At 39.3% G+C, this 17768-nt stretch overlaps 1 protein-coding gene across 1 annotated transcript in view; it reads right to left on the bottom strand.

Moving 5' to 3' along the window:
- The window catches only part of LOC107561427 (RING finger protein 166-like), a 47609-nt gene that overhangs the window by 10708 nt on the left and 19133 nt on the right, over positions 1-17768 (bottom strand). Inside the window, exons 2-3 of the mRNA XM_016245870.1 lie at positions 3115-3271; positions 1653-1765 (exon numbers count right to left, since the gene is read on the bottom strand). Of these exons, the coding sequence (XP_016101356.1) occupies positions 1653-1765; positions 3115-3271 (270 nt within the window). The remainder of the gene's footprint in view (positions 1-1652; positions 1766-3114; positions 3272-17768) is intronic.

Here is a 17768-nt window from a genome sequence, read left to right as displayed (position 1 = left end):
CCGTTATTTTGTCATTCTCTTCTGTTTACTTCACTTCCTGTTTCAACACTATTTGGTTTCGGTTTCATTGTCTTCTGAATATGACCTCGTTAGTTATATCGTAACACATACACACACAAATTATATATATATATATATGTATATGTATATATATAGCGATAATACCACATACCGCGCTATTGAGCCACTCAAAATTACCGCAAGGGAAATTCCCTCACCGCAACAGCCCTAGTTCCAAACCTGTAAGACCTTCGTTCATCTTCGGAACACAATTTAAGATATTTTTTATGAAATCTGAGGGCTCTCTGACCCTCCCATAGACAGCAAGGTAGCTCCACACGGACTACTTTGTCGATCATCGTAGTCCGTGTGACATCATTGGTTCAACTGTAAAGTTACGAAGCTACGAGAATACTTTTTTGCGCAAAGAAAACTAAAATAACGACTTTATTCCACATTTTCGTCTCTACTGCGTCACTTTGGACGCGCGTTCACAATAGTACCATGACGCGAGCGTGTGGTGGCGTGATGACGTCATTACGCTGGATCTGGGTCAGCGCCGCCACTGTTGAACCACTGATGTCACACGGACTACTTTGTCGATCATCTTGGTACTTTTCTGGACCTTGAACATGGTAGTTACCTTGCTGTCTATGGGAGGGTCAGAGAGCCCTCATATTTCATCAAAAATATCTTAAATTGTGTTCCGAAGATGAACGAAGGTCTTACGGGTTTCGAACAACACGAGGGTGAGTAATTAATTAGATAATTTTTGGGTGAACTAACCCTTTAAATTCATTCCAGCTCCCTTTCCCACCTATGAAGAAGAGAGGCACCAAAGCCTAGTGGCCTAGACAGCTAATAAGGCCACATGAGAATGAACACCCTGAATAATTTCATTTCATTTTATAACCAAAGGTGTTTTCACCAGCACTAAAGTGTTGAGCAGCATATTGCTGTCATAGTAATCACTTTGACCATCAAAGAGCATTGCTTGATTGGTGAAATTTTTCTTTTGCGTATATTACTATAGAAACTGTTCACAGAAGATGAGACAAATGATAGCATTGCAAGTCAAGGCTAAAGCGGATACATCATTCATTACTTTTGTTTGCACATTGAATCCTGAATTCAGAAAAACCTTGAGTGAATTGTGCAGGCAATAATTTAAAGTAATAATAAATACCCCAAGTAAATAAATAAATAAATGAAAATGAGCAGGGAAGTAGGCAAAATTAGTCGCCATGGCCAATACGAGTCTGCACAATTTAGTTGACAATGCCACTAATATAATCAAAATATTATCATTTTAATCTCATATTGCTATTATTCTCCTAATACTATGAATTTATTCACATAATTTTTTACTTTATTCTCAAAATATTATAACTTTAATATCATGATCTTAGTTTTTGAACGCAACAACTGCATCGTACTTTTTTCAGATATGTGCATTACCTTCCTGATTTACAGACATTTACAGACAAACACATTTTTCTTTCCAAAGTGTAGTCACACTAACATGCAGTATTCACAAAACAAAACAAAACAAAAGTTGATGATGAGAAAATCGAGGCAATTGATGAAGAAATTTTTTTTCCCCCCATGATTATGTCAACCTGACCTTAAATGATTCGTGGAGCAATGCTTACCTGGGAATGGGTTGTGAGGTGGGGACCACAGGCATGAACTTTGGGCAATTGGCCAGCTGTTCCTGAACCTTTGTGCAAGATGAAATATGCGACCGCATTTTGACCAGGGTGACCTGGGATATTCAAAGGGACATAATAAATCAAAGTGAGTAACTTGCGCTGTAATTAAAGTGCCCCTATTATGCTTTTTCGGATATTACCTGTCATGTAGTGAGTTATATAGCTGTTTGTGAATGTAAAAGGTCTGCAAAGATCAAAGTGCATGACAAACGTTGTTATTATTTCTCAAAAGAAAGAACCAATCCTGAACTGCCTGAAAGGAGTCATCAGCAATTTGAAGACTTCCTTCCTTTGCAAACCTAAATTCGTAAACCCGCCTTTGGTCTTCATACTGTATGTACTTTGACCTGCCCCCAAACACTGTGGTTGTAGCTAAGGCCTGGACGATTGTTCAGTTTGTGTTGTTGCAATGTTCTGCACTGCCAAAGTAAAACCAAGATACACGTTTTGCGTGAGGATAGGATATAAAGAAACAGTGGTTGAAATTCATTTTAACACAGACACCACAGCAGTATAACTCCAACCTTTCACTGTGTTCTCATCATTTACTGACGATATTTGGACCATCTTGCACCTCTGGATCACATCCTGTAAGTATGATTAAAAATATATATACCGTGTGTTCAAAGTGTGTAGTTTTGTGTTGTATACAGTGTCCACACAGTGCACAGCTTTAGCCCTCTGCTAACCGACTAACTCACATTATTATATTGAAATATTTCTGATAATCTTCCCACAATTACCTAAATTTGTGTCAATTAATGCAGACTGTCTGTCATTCTTACTACCTACAGTAAAAGTGTGGAGCAGGATTTTGGTTTACAAAATCACTACTTCATGGCATAGTGCTTGGCTAACGTATGTGCCATTATTGTTTGGGTAAGTTTTTACTATTCAGCAGTCATTATTGGAGGTGATGCTGCAATGTATATTATTTTTATTTATTTTTTTACCTTGGATGCATGTAAACCTATTTTAGAAGATCTCTAAAACATAACTAGAAAGCTTTAAAATAGCATAATAGGGATACTTTAGTACAAATGACACCTTGATTGCTGTGTCAAATCATGCAAACACAAAACAGTGAGCACAAACACAATAAAAGGGTAAAAAGGGGTCTTTCTAAGCTCGCAATGGCAATCAGGACATCTCAGTGTGTCAAGATTGTAGTTGCTGGGCTGTGCTTGTTTTGCTTTAACTTTTATTTACCATTAAACTGTCACTGCAGTTTTGAAAGGCTCCTGCAGGAGAGACTCGATGTCGTGCTATAGTGTCCCTGAAGCAAGTTTTAGTGTAAATGCCTTACATAATGACAGCTGCACTGTTCAGAGGAACATGCCTTGTGGTACTATGCCCAGTTTGTTTTTCATTCATATTTGTTTGCGCAAGCACAAGGACAAACCTTTTTGCTGCACCCTCTACATGGTGCCTTATACGAAGAGAGCTGCTTCTCCAGGCTGGAGGATTTGTCCACTTTTTTTGGATCGAAAGGCATGCGGCAGAGTGGACAGAGAGGCGATGTCACCTGCAGACACGGCTGTAGACAGTCCGCACAGAAACTGTGAACACACACAGACACAAACATATTACAGATATATCTTAAAGTTCTTAAAGTAATGATTAGTTGTAATCGTTTATGCTATTTTTATGATCATGACAATAATCGTATAACATATGGATACCGGCCTTCTGCGAACAGTAAGATAGCTGCTTTGATCACAACAAAAAGCAAATCATGAATTATCACCATTGTCCCTTTGAGTAAGGCACTTACTTTCATTATTCTCCAGAAGGACTTGCTCCTGTAATAAGTGTACTCTAAGTGGCACTGGATAAAAGTGTCCACTAAATGTTTAGTAACTGCACAAGCCTCTGAGGAGAACAACAATTTTGAACCACTGAACTCTGGCTGGCAGGCAACAGGCCTGTGAATAGCTGAACAAATGCTGATGTGTCAAGACTATCAGGCATTTAGCCATCACCTTTCAAGCTGGCGTGACTCAGCAAGGGGTCCAAATACATGGCAGCATCAGCAAAAAATTGCTAGTGAACTTGCGGTGGCAGCCTTGTCACTTTCTGATGGATCAGAGTTTATGGGACTATAAAAGCAATTAATCATTCTGAGCTTTTTTCCACCAGGCTTACGCCTCGCTTTATGGTACTGTTGAATCCAGGACCAGGGCCAAACAAGAGCCACTCCATCACTGTCTACACTGAAATGCGGCACTGACTGACTCACGAGGAAACTGGAAGTGAAGGTCAGTTGCTAAGTGTAGCGTTGCATTTGCAAATTTCTGAAAAATTCAAAGAGCCGTGTCATGCTGTAATTAAATAATTGCTTTCTGCCCTTTTGAGTTTTGGTCAAATAAACATAGGATGTTTTTATTTTTCTGGATTCTTTATGATTTAAATTAAATTTATAATCAAAAATGGTGCTAATCAAATGAATGCATACAACTTTAACCATTTCATTAATCTTTTAAAAAGTAATACAGTGAATGCAGTTTATGTGAAAGTACTCCACAACATAGGTTTACAGCTTACATGGAAGAAAAATTGTGATATCCCCTAAAAATAATTTTTTTATATTTTTATTATTATTATTATTATTTTGAAAACTACATTCCACTGTACGATAGTAAAATACTTTTGCCACAATTTCTTCAAGTTAACTCAAACTTTTATTTGTTCCTTGAGTTTCATTGAAGCCTTTGAGTTTCTGTGTATGTGATGATAGGGCTGGGCGATATAGGTAAAACAAATTTATCAACGATATAATGTTTCATATTGTTCGGTATTGATAATTATTGACATTTTTTATAACCCTTTTTAAAATAAAGAGCAATAGAATTTAACCCCTGTATTTTTCATTTACCTAATTTAAGACAACAAATATTTTTTGTTTCACAGTTTCACAAAATAAAATGTAAACAAATATCTCCTTTCTTATGTTTTATATGCAGATTAAATAAGTCTTAAAGAAACTTTTGTCTTGTCTCCCGAGGCCACAGGAAGACGCAATGAGCAAAATAATGCAGCACATTAAATTGTTTATTCAGTGCAATGAAATAACAACTGTCTATAAAAGTGCATCACATCTAAATTAACATATATAAATCAAATATAATTTCATAAATTGCATAAACAATTATGAACAAAACAAAACAGCATGTATTTATGCATTGCTTAATACAAAGAGCCGAAGCGCCATTCACACAGATTGCATTTAAAAACATAAAAGACGCAGTGAAATGGAAGAAACCTTCACAAATTTGTGACGCGTTTTCTAAAAGTTTAAACTTTAACTTTGCAGGGCTACACCTCTTGTGTGAGACGCAGTGCAGCAGTCATATTTGTCCGTCTAAAAAATGCACTGAATATTCTGTGTGAATGGCTTGGTTTCCGTTTTAACCTTTTCATGCCAGACTGGGGAGAGAGGTGTTGTAATAATGTAAAATATGTGAAAAATTATTTGTTTTTCGAACAACCTAGTATGAGAGCCTGTTCTAGTACACCCCCAAAACAAAATCAAGACTTTGTAAAAGAGCATAATAGGACCCCTTTAAGGAAACTTTTGTCTTGTCTCCTGAGGCCACAGGAGGGCGCAATGAGCAAAATAATGCAGCGCATTGAATTGTTTATTCAATGCCATGAAATAACAACTGTCTATAAAAAATGTGCATAAAGACTAAATAACATATATAAATCAAATATAATTTCGTAAATTGCATAAACAATTAGGAACAAAACAGCATCATGTATTTATGCATTGCTTAATACAAAGAGCCGAAGCGCCATTCACACAGATTGCATTTAAAAACATAAGACACAGTGAATAAGAATAAACCTTCACAAATTCGTGACGTTTTCTAAAAATGTTAACTGTTTTAACTTTGCATGGCTACATCTCTTGTGTGAGACGCGAGTGCAGCAGTCATATTTGTGCATCTAAAAAATTTGCTGAATATGCATCTGTGAATGGCTTGGTTTCGGTTTTAACCTAATTAAGATCTTCTCCGCATTGAGCTACTATATTTCTCTAATATTCTGAACGCATAACGTAGCAGCGGAGCGTCTCGTGGGCGGGGCATAGAGGACCTACAATAATGTACAGTATTTGAAAAATAATGTGTTTTTTGAACATTAAAGCATGTCAACATATTCTGTTACACCAAATACACAAAATAATTATCTTTAAAAAAGCATCAAATGACCCCTTTAAAACATTAAAATACAACAATGTCCCTTACATCATTATCACGCATCTTGTGCGCCACTGATAAGGCTCCCGGACACACACATAACATTCGATTGCACCGTTTTTGCATTCAAATGTAATTTTTTTATTTTAAATTAGACTAATATTCATTCTTTATTCACAATCTCCTCATCACAGGCAGGCACACTCATTTCAGCATGTGTTCGTGGGCTGTCTGTGTCACTCAAAGCACGTGCCTATATTGTGCGCTATATCAAAAAAAATGTATATTGTTATCGATGAAGGTGTACCGTCGATAAATACCGATACCGTTTTATCGCCCAGGCCTATGTGATGATCAAATGTTATCAAATGAAATGGTGAAATGCTAATGAATTAAACTCTCAGAGCAGCTCTGAAGTTCATTTGAAGTTCATAATGAGATGGCAGATTCATTTAAAACTTTCAAGACTCAAACTGACACAGAGTGAAAGACTGGATTTTTTCGATCAGGTAGAGTACAAGTGATTTCAAAACATTTCAGCCGGTGTTCTGTCGATTTGTGCTACCCTGTCAGATTTTGCTACCTCCCATTAAAACAGTGGGTAGTACAATTCGACAACGAAAAATGCTACCTGTAAAATTATGGTTTATTAACGTCTACACCTACCACAACCCTAAACCTACCCTTACAGTAATGCAAATACAGTAATTATGTGTTATATTCACGGTTGTAGCTAGAAGGAACAGGAATGCTAAAGGAAACCAACTATAAATTATTTTCTCTACCTATTAGATTGTGTTTTATTAAAGTCTACACCTACACCTACCCCAACCCTAAACCTACCATTACAGTAATGCAGATACATTAAATATTGTTGTTCAGCATGAGAATAAGGACGCAATATTGATGTGCGCATGCGCAGTAAACCCTGGTAGGACAATCTGACGGGTTGGATAAAATGTCAGGACACCTGTTTATATATATCGTGTATATATTATTATATTTATCTCGTATAAGATGCATTTGGTTGAATCAAGTGCTTCATTGTAGTACTACGGTAATTATCTCTTCAGCGCGCAGCGCGAGCAGGACAAACAACAATGCAGAATATTAATAATTATGACTGGGACTGTCATACACATAACATTATAATGAGAACACTATTATAATAAAACGCTGTTAATTTTTAAAGTTTAGTTGCCGTGTTTCTGCACGTCGTTGCGTGAAGAACGCGTCCACAAAAGGAGTTAATTCAGAGCCGCGCAGACACGTTCATGTGCATTTGGGCCCTTTTTGCACATAGCCTGTAAGTCTTAATATTAATGAATTCTTAGGGTTTCGCTGACGTTTAATGTTAACTATCTTTTAAATCAAAACACTAAACATTATTTACCCCGTTTGTATCTGCGAGGCGTCCGTTACACATTTTCCCTGTGTGTTAATGTCAGTAATTATGACCGTCGAATGTCTGACTTGACTCTTGTCTTGGTAATGTACTTTGCCCCGCCCCCAAACATATGATTCGACTATCAGTCGTCTATCAGCAAGATTCGAAAATTCTGATTCGACTATGAAAATCCTTAGTCGGGGACACCCCTACAAGCATCACACATGCTAGAGCAGTGGTCGGCAACAGGCGGCTCGTGGGCCAAAACTGGCCCGCCAGCAATAATATCTGGCCCGCGCACGCAGCCATATTATTTTGATAGCGACTGGGTCTGAAATAGATCTGTCATGACTCATGACAACAACAGTTACAATCAGAGTATGTGAGCGGAGCGGGGCACGGAGTGGAGTGGTGTGATTTTGACTGGAGCGAGGAGCGGATTTTTTAAAAGTCGGAGCGTGGTTTTCACTCGCTCCAAGAGTGCTCCACCACAGCTCCATCACGAGAACAATTCATGCCAACAGCCCATAATATAACTGTATATTTAACAAGAATTCACATGTTAAACTTATTTAGCTAGCTAGAAGGATCAATCAAATCAAAAAGAATGTGAAGGTTATGATGACGGCAATGGACACAAGCGGGAAGTTATAGTTCTCAAGGAATTTGTTTGTTCTTTCTAGATACTGAATATTTTCAGCTGAAAGCATGATTTAAACAGGTACACAGGGGCGCCGTTATGGGGGGTGCAGAATATGGGCCCAGGAAGCTAGGGGGCCCCAAATCACTTGCGCTTTAACGGAAAAATAGACCTTGACAATTTGAATATTCCGCGAGTAACGGCTCTATTCAGCATGTTACTCAGACAGCCGCATCTCTGACATCTAGAGCCCTGCATTTCAGCCCGAGCCCGATGGGCCCCGACTTACGCCCCTAGGGCCGGGCTTTTTTTCACGTCATAGCTCAGATGCGGGCGGGCATTGGGCCTGTTTTAGGCTTCTCCTTATTTATTATTTTATTATTATTTTTGTATTTTAGACACCTATAAATTATGGTGATGAAAAGATTTGCCATACTGGTGGAAACAACACGAGACCATGATACCGCGACTGTCAAGACCAGCTCGGATGGTGTTTAGTGACCCCACCAGTAGCAGCGAGCGTGCCTTCAGCACAACTGGAAGAATTTCGAAAAAAAAGGTGGACTGGATTAAAACTAGGGCTGCTCCTGACCAGAGATTAATTACTTAAATTTTAAACCATAATGAGCTTTAATATTTAGCCTATTCCTCATTCAAGCGCACGCAATATAGGTTAAAGCTTGCCGCAAAGCCCCGGCAAAATTACCATGAATGTGTCTGGGGGAAATGGTAAGGAGATATTTTAATTATTTATTAATAAACTAGTGTTTTCTGAGTCAGTGTCGCAAAGATGAAGTTGACGATCCTGACTCGCCATATCCTCATTGAACACGCCTTTAGAGAGAATTGCATCTTTACGGGTTACATACTGAAAGAGTTTTTGTTTTTGATTTCAATTATTTCGTTTTAAAATAGTAATTTAAAGCTTTCTATAGATATATTTATCATGTCTGTGAGGCAAGTATTCACTGAGTTTCTGTTCATTTTTGTGAAGTGCTCCTGTTCAATGACCGAGACGCCAGAAAAGCGCATCCTGTTTCTTTTCTTTATTTTAAAAAAGTACAATGATTTATATATTATGAGTGCACACAATAAAAGTAGACCCTTTACAGTTTGAAATTATGTATTGCTCTTATCTTTATGAACAAAAATTACAGCATTAAGTTGTTAAGACAAAAATGCAAGTGATCGCGCCGGCGCCTCAATGTCCTGCAGAGCGCGCTTTAGATTCCACTCTCCGCACAAACAATTGATATGCGCCTAAAAGGGCACATTTTTAGGTTAAACGTTTAAACTAACATTGTGATATGCTTGAAGTGTTTTATATCTATAGATTTCATTTTAGGCAAGTCGTGTTAATTTGAGAAGGCTAAATTGTCTGCCGCTGGCCGCTTAGTCGTTACTTTAAAAAAACAAAAACTTGAATTTAACAAACAAAAAAATGTTACAAACATATTTCTCAATTAACTTAATAAAGAAACTAAAATAAATATAACCACTTTGCCATTTAAAACAAAACTGAACTATTTTAATGGATGCAACAGCAGCTGTGCATTGGGGAAGAGAGAGAGAGTGAGAAAAAAAGACACGGGGCTCCAGTCGGACTCGGGCAGAGAATTCTGATAAACTGTCGGACAATTTATATATAGTTTATTTCAATTTTTTATTAAGTGTCAAAAGAAAAAAACACATTCACTTGGAAGAAGGGGGCCCACATTTCTGTCTTGCATACCTCCCTTAAAACTCTTCATGGCGCCCCTACAGGTACACCTCACACGCAATCGCTCTCTCAATAATGCATTCAAACAAAATCTTACAGTGCTACTTCATCTGTATCCGATTTTGAATGAGCAGAAATCTGTATGAAAAATGCATCTGTAGGTAAAATAACTGACGAAAATGTACTGTTATTTTCATCACAAACAAAATTTGCCCTGCAAAAAGCAGCAATTATACCTTGTAGGATCTCTGTCTCGAACAGACCCAAATAACCATGGAATCTTTACATTACAAAGGAAAACCAAAAGTTCTCCCACTCAGCCATCTGCGGTCGTAAAACTGATCAATGGTTAACCGAGGCACCCAATTGTCTCGACCAGTTCCTGTTCTGCTCAGCGTTATCACCTCAGGGGGGGATAAAATGGTGATCGACTTAATCCAATCAGGAGGATAAAGAACTCCCTTTTATTTTAGAACCATGTCAGCCACAAATAGTCGATTGTCCCCTTTTGACCAGCTTCGCTCAAATCCATGTAAGATACACAGGAAAAGGGTAATTTAAAGGATGCTCTCCAGGCCTGCAAACACAAAGGAACTAAGGAACAGTGATAACGTTTAACTCGAGCAACACATGGCCCATGATACACATGACCATTTTCACATAAATTGATAATCGAATCAACAAAAGAGACAGATTTACATTGACACGTCCGAGCGGGAAGATCACCAGACCTCCACAACGTGATGGTCTCTTGACCTCAGGACTGTCCTCCCCCTTTCTCTATGCATCCCAGAGAAAGCGCGCTCTTTTGCAGACAATGGAACACACGTGAACTCACATAGACGATCTCAAAAGGACAATCATTTAAAGTACAAAGGGCAACTATACTCCCAAATAATACGTGTTATGTCTTATATATGCTTGATGTGTTTATTGTAACCTATGAAGTTTAATCAATGTTTAGATAAAGTTATTAAATGTACTCCGTGTATGCAAGATATTCGAAGTTTGGTGTTGAAGGAATGGTCATGATATTTGAAGAACCTTGGTGTGAATGAAAAGTTGGTATTATATACAGTGTTCGTAGTACAACACTTTATTGAACTTATTAACAAAACTTCCCCATGTGGAAGACTAAGCATCATGTTAATTTATGCACAAAAAAGGAACCGTATGGGGCGTGGCCCCACCTTGCCACAAACTGATTGGAACACCATGACGTGGGACGGACTTATGCGGCTTGATCAAAAACCCAATGTCCAAACAGATTCAGGGCTCTTTCGCCTTTGTGTTGATCGCGCTCCCACTTGCGCTCACCATCACGCAATCGGGCCATCCAGAACAGAAACTCTGTGACTGCCGAAATCTTCGAAATCTAAAGCCACGCAAAGAAACTCTCAGAAGAACTTCAAGCATCACTCTCCGTACCTAAGGCAACCGACTTCCGAAGCTCCTACGTCACAAGGCAACCAACCCTTCACCACCAACGGCTCTCCCAAAAGATGTCATCTAAACGACAGATCAGCAACCAGTCAGAAGCGCCGGGATTCCCTGAGACAAGCCACTGAGGAAACCCCGCTCAGCTTTCACCAAAACGCAAGTAAACAAACAAAGCTTCATCTCTTGCTGAACTGGTGCTAATTGATCTTAAGCAGTACAGATAAGACAAATCTCTGCTTTGTGATTCTCTCAGGTTGCGATCTAAGAACTAGTAACAAGTACTAGAATTTTGGGACTTCGGTCAAAAAGTAGCATAGTTCATGTATCATTAGAGTAGCTCAAAATAAATTCTAGGAAACGGGCTGATCTTTTCCTGTTTTTATGAAGCCCTGCCCTCGGAAATAGGCGATGGGCTCTGATTGGTTAGCTAGCCCAGTGTGTTGTGATTGGCTCACCTCAGCGGCATGCGCTCCGGTTGTATTGTAAACAATGACATCGTTAATATTGCTTGTCATTTTGAGCCCGATTGAGAAGAAGAGGATATTATTGAAGAGGATCGTGCAGAACCTGTGCAATGTTTAATGCTTCTCATAGCTATGTGAAAATAAGAGTATAATTAGAACAGTTAATTGTAGGAGCTGAGCTGAATGAGAGAGAGAGAGAGAGAGAGCAGAGCGTGTGCAGAGCAAGAGACGCGAGGAACAGGATTGAGAACCACTGCTTTGCAGATATTGTTTATGCTCAAACAGCAACATTACACACTAAATAACGTTAAAAAAAGTGAAATCGCAATGAACCGCCCCTTTAAAAACTTTGCCCAGATCTTGCAACCTAGCTCGTAGCTTAATAAATCATCACTAAGTTATTATGAACTTGGCCAGGGCATAATATAAATATCCAAATTGTTAAGATATACTGATGTTAATGTTTCGCTGGACGAACAGTTGATAAAGTGTAAACTATCAATTTTGAATCAGTTTTACTCAAGTTGACTCTGAATCTTTAGATTTGATTCCCCTCTCAAAAGAGCTAATTTCTTACAACCTTTTAATGCTGACAACCATGTTATTAGCTTGTCATGCGGTAGGAAAAATGTTTCAACGCATTGTTCTAATAAACCACTTTGAAACTCTGCTGTTATTTTATTTATTTTATTTTTTTTATATAAGTTACGAACATAACTGTGATATTTCAAACATACTGAAATACTTTAGCCGCAGAGCGGTGTTTCTGCAAGGAGTGGAGCGGGAGCAGGAAATGTTGAACCCGGAGCGGAGTGATTATTAAATGCTCGGAGCGTGGAGGGGAAATTGTTGACACTCCTCTCCGCTCACATACACTGCCGGACACCACCACACAAATGTGGCTTTTTGTTAATGACTGTCCTCCTACAGGATTTAACACAGAGTAACAGCTCACTACCAATTACAAAAGACACTGTAACAGTCTGTCACAGGCAATTCTAGTTGCATTTTTCATCAATTAATTTCTCAAATTATCCTTTGACTAGGTTCTGACCTGCCATCTCGTGGCGAAATATTTTTTTGGCCCGATGCCAAACTTACTTGCCGACCCCGTACTAGAGCATGTGTAGTGGGAGTATACAAAACAGCACTGCTTATTCACACAGAGACACGCAGAACATGCAGATTTCTTTTTTGAGGTTTAATATTCAAAGATAGTCCATATCATGATTGTATTAAGTGTATAGTCCTACTTGATTTATTCATCCAAATGTTGCCAAATTCCATTACATTCCAGGTAATACAGCTTTTTTATGACTGGATTCCGCAATTCCATCTTTGTTTTCCGCATCGTAATTCATATGCCCTTACACTTTTAATACAGCTTAATACAGGGGTGCCCAATCCTAGCCCGGAGCTCTACCTACCTGCAGAGTTCAGTTCCATCCCTGATCAAACACACCTGTCTGTAATTAACAAGTGCTCCTTCAGATCGTAATTAGTTGGTTCAGTTGTGTTTGATCAGGGTTGGAGCTGAACTTTGCAGGAAGGTAGATCTCCAGGAACAGGATTTGGCACCCCTGGCTTAATACTGTAAACAATGCACATATTTATTTACATTTATTTTTGGCAATTTTTACACCTTTTTGTCCAGTGAGATGATGGGAAATTATGTTGAGAAGATGAGGAAAGAAAATAAGAATGTGTAGCGTTTGGACCAATCAGACACACAACTATTTGTTATATTTAACAAATAATCCCAAATACACCCTCACTCCACCAGCAAGGCAACTATTGGCACTTTTCCACTGCATGGTACGGCACGGTACAGTTCACTTTTGGGGGTTTTCCACTGAGTACAGTACCTGGTACTTTTTTTTAGTGCCACCTCGGTTGAGGTTCCAAGTGAACCGTACCGTTACCAAAACGTGACGTGTAAACTCCGCTGATCACGGATTGGCCGGAGAGAATCGTCACTACCTGCGTCACTGAACTTGTGACACAAACACAACAGAACCGCTAGATTTAAATCAGCACAGCCAGCGAAGGATTGAACGCAACTGTTTTGAACGAGCACACCTTTTTTTTAACAACCAAAAAGTGGCTGTTTCGTTGTCTGTTGAGGAAGTACAGACGTTCCTCTTGTTGATAGCAGAGGAGCGGATCCAGCAAGAGCTTGATGCAGCGACGCGGAATGAAAAAGTTTTTCAGGAGTCGCGGCAGTAGAGGCGGCGCAACTATAACGACATGTGAATAATCCTGCCCACTCTAAAGCGATACTAAACTGCAGTGGAAATGCAAACCGAGCCGTGCCATTGCCGCAGGGGTGTGGACTCGAGTCACATGAATCGAGACTTGACTCAGACTCGAGTCCCAAATTTGATGACTTGCGACTCGACTCGACATAATTAAAGAAGACTTGAGACTCGACTTAGACTTTGACAGCAATGACTTGAGACTTGACTTGGACTTGAGCCCTGTGATTCGGAAAGACTTTATGATCAGATCAGAGTCGCTATTACTCTAGACGCGTCCCTGCGTGCTTGCGCTTGACTGGCAAAAAGCCAGAGACTGCGTTAAGGGAGCGCTGGATATACAGTATATGCTAGTATAAATTAATGGAGTAATAGCATAACTTACGACAAAAGAATCAAGATAAGAAAAAAAAGCTCATCACCGTGACCGCGGCTGTTAAACGCTAAACATATTCCTCACTTCAGTTGTGTTTGATCAGGGTTGGAGCTGAACTTTGCAGGAAGGTAGATCTCCAGGAACAGGATTTGGCACCCCTGGCTTAATACTGTAAACAATGCACATATTTATTTACATTTATTTTTGGCAATTTTTACACCTTTTTGTCCAGTGAGATGATGGGAAATTATGTTGAGAAGATGAGGAAAGAAAATAAGAATGTGTAGCGTTTGGACCAATCAGACACACAACTATTTGTTATATTTAACAAATAATCCCAAATACACCCTCACTCCACCAGCAAGGCAACTATTGGCACTTTTCCACTGCATGGTACGGCACGGTACAGTTCACTTTTGGGGGTTTTCCACTGAGTACAGTACCTGGTACTTTTTTTTAGTGCCACCTCGGTTGAGGTTCCAAGTGAACCGTACCGTTACCAAAACGTGACGTGTAAACTCCGCTGATCACGGATTGGCCGGAGAGAATCGTCACTACCTGCGTCACTGAACTTGTGACACAAACACAACAGAACCGCTAGATTTAAATCAGCACAGCCAGCGAAGGATTGAACGCAACTGTTTTGAACGAGCACACCTTTTTTTTAACAACCAAAAAGTGGCTGTTTCGTTGTCTGTTGAGGAAGTACAGACGTTCCTCTTGTTGATAGCAGAGGAGCGGATCCAGCAAGAGCTTGATGCAGCGACGCGGAATGAAAAAGTTTTTCAGGAGTCGCGGCAGTAGAGGCGGCGCAACTATAACGACATGTGAATAATCCTGCCCACTCTAAAGCGATACTAAACTGCAGTGGAAATGCAAACCGAGCCGTGCCATTGCCGCAGGGGTGTGGACTCGAGTCACATGAATCGAGACTTGACTCAGACTCGAGTCCCAAATTTGATGACTTGCGACTCGACTCGACATAATTAAAGAAGACTTGAGACTCGACTTAGACTTTGACAGCAATGACTTGAGACTTGACTTGGACTTGAGCCCTGTGATTCGGAAAGACTTTATGATCAGATCAGAGTCGCTATTACTCTAGACGCGTCCCTGCGTGCTTGCGCTTGACTGGCAAAAAGCCAGAGACTGCGTTAAGGGAGCGCTGGATATACAGTATATGCTAGTATAAATTAATGGAGTAATAGCATAACTTACGACAAAAGAATCAAGATAAGAAAAAAAAGCTCATCACCGTGACCGCGGCTGTTAAACGCTAAACATATTCCTCACTTCTTCTGTTTGTCTGACACCGAGGTGCAACATGAGTGATGGATTGGCACTCATGTCACTTTCATTTCTTTCAGGATAAATAAATGAATTCACGTGTTGTAAATCAGTCTGTGGGCCTAAAGCGCACATAGGCCCTAAATTTAGCAATCAACTATGCATATTATAAACTTAACATTTAATTCTATAAATGTTTTCTATAAAATTATTTTGTCTTTGTTACTCTTAGTTATAAAGAATGATAGTACAGTCTTCATGAGTTTGTCTGCATCAATATTGCATGTTTCCTCTCACTTGTAAAGTATGGTAGCAGTTATTTCTTCTAGTTCATTCAAAGCATCTTTCAAAGCAGTTCTTTCTGTGTTTCCGCTCACATGTTTTTAAATCCATTTAATTGAGGTTCCAAATAATGGCTCATTGGCTTAGATATAACACCAGAAGCATATATTCTTAAGCACACATGCAAAGTATGTTGCAGCTGTATTTCTATGAAATTCTGTTGTTTTAGCTATTCTGAGCAGTGGGCAGCCATTTATGCTGCGGCGCCCGGGGAGCAGTTGGGGGTTCGGTGCCTTGCTCAAGGGCACCTCAGTCGTGGTATTGAAGGTGGGAGCGCTGTACATTCCCCCCCCCCACCAACAATCCCTGCCGGTACGAGACTCGAACCCGCAACCTTTGGGTTACGAGTCCGACTCTCTAACCATTAAGCCACGACTTCCCCTAGTGAAACTTTTATTGCTCAAAGGAATGCGGGCAGAGCAACTCTCACTCCATTTCCCCGTAGGAGAGACACATAATGCCCATAAAAATGGACTCTTCTCTCATTAATTCATAGAAAAACCTTTCTGTGAATGAACACACATATCCTCAGGTCATTGTGTATACCATTACTGTTCTTGTATATTGTCTTATGTATTGTATACTGTTTGATGCATGTTTATGATAGAACCACTCGTTCATGTAACCTTACATATACCATGTTTGTTCTCTATGTATTCGTCTTCGGATTATCTAATTGAGAGTTTACATTATATGTTGATACTTATGCAACATATTTGTGTTCTAAGAATCTTTAGTAGTCTTTGCATCAACATTCAATCCAGTTACATATGCAAATTACCATGTTTGGAGACAAAGAGTCGTAAACTTTCCCTCCAAAAGTGCAAGTCACCATTGGCTCTTTGACCCTCGAGAGGTGTGACCTCTACAGAACTTAAAAGGCCTCACTTCAGTGACCCGCTTGGCTTTTTAGTCTCTTCACTCGTCTCTCATCACCTTCTGGTTGCTAATTCCCAGAGCCGGTGCTGCCACGCCGCCGTGCCTGGCAGGCCTCGACTCAGCTCAGTCTAAAGTTCTTTTAGATTCTGAGAAGATGAGGATGCTGAGCTAGAACTCTTCTAAGGACACCCTAAGATTGTGCCAGGCTGCGGCCTCATCTTTCCATTCACCAAGGATTTCAGCTGATGTCTCTCAAGCTCTTCTCTCATCACCTTCATCTGGGAGAAAACTCTCCCAATCACCACAGAGCCAGAATAACATCTTTTGGAGTTCATCACCCTTCAAACCCGGAAGAACGTGAAGAACTCCAAACTCTGTCTGCTCTTGGTATATTGCGCTGGTCATTATGGAAATGATCTGGCTGTGTCTGTGTTCTTTAATGTGTGCATTGTCAGTAAATCACACGCAGAATTTTCCCCTCCCATCGGCGCTTTTATAGAATTGCCCTCTAACACTAATTTGCCCTGTTTAGTAAGTCTGGCCCCAGATACTTAAAAAAAAAAGAATGATTTAACGAACGAACGAACGAATGAATGAATGAATAAATTAATGAATAGATTTTATTTTGTTATTGTACTAAAGTTTTTCAATTTTAAAAATATTTTCTTAAAAATAATACTTTTATATTAAGAGTAGGAAGAGATGTAACCAGAAGAAAAACATTTTCATATTTATTTAAATTAAAATACTTTTTTCAGAAACGTACATTTATTGCTTACTTTTAAAAACTAATGACAACATAATAACAATTAATGTATTTGTAAAGCGCTTTTCACAATGCATACTGTTTCAAAGCAGCTTCACAGAAAATGTATGTTTCTACATTACAAATAAAAGTGATGTATTATCAGAAGTGACTGTGTCAAAGTAATGTCTATTTTGCATAAATGTACAGATTTTTTTAAGATTTGTTTTTTGGCATTTTTGCCTTTATTTAGATAGGACAGTGTAACGACAAGAAGGGAAGTCAGAGAGAGAGAGAGAGAGAGAGAGAGAGCGAGAGA

Source organism: Sinocyclocheilus grahami, unplaced genomic scaffold (assembly GCF_001515645.1).
Source record: "Sinocyclocheilus grahami isolate Dianchi unplaced genomic scaffold, SAMN03320097.WGS_v1.1 scaffold772.1, whole genome shotgun sequence".
Taxonomy (NCBI): Eukaryota; Metazoa; Chordata; class Actinopteri; order Cypriniformes; family Cyprinidae; genus Sinocyclocheilus; species Sinocyclocheilus grahami.
Note: the sequence above shows the minus strand (reverse complement) of the source record. Positions and strands in the feature narration are given on the sequence as shown.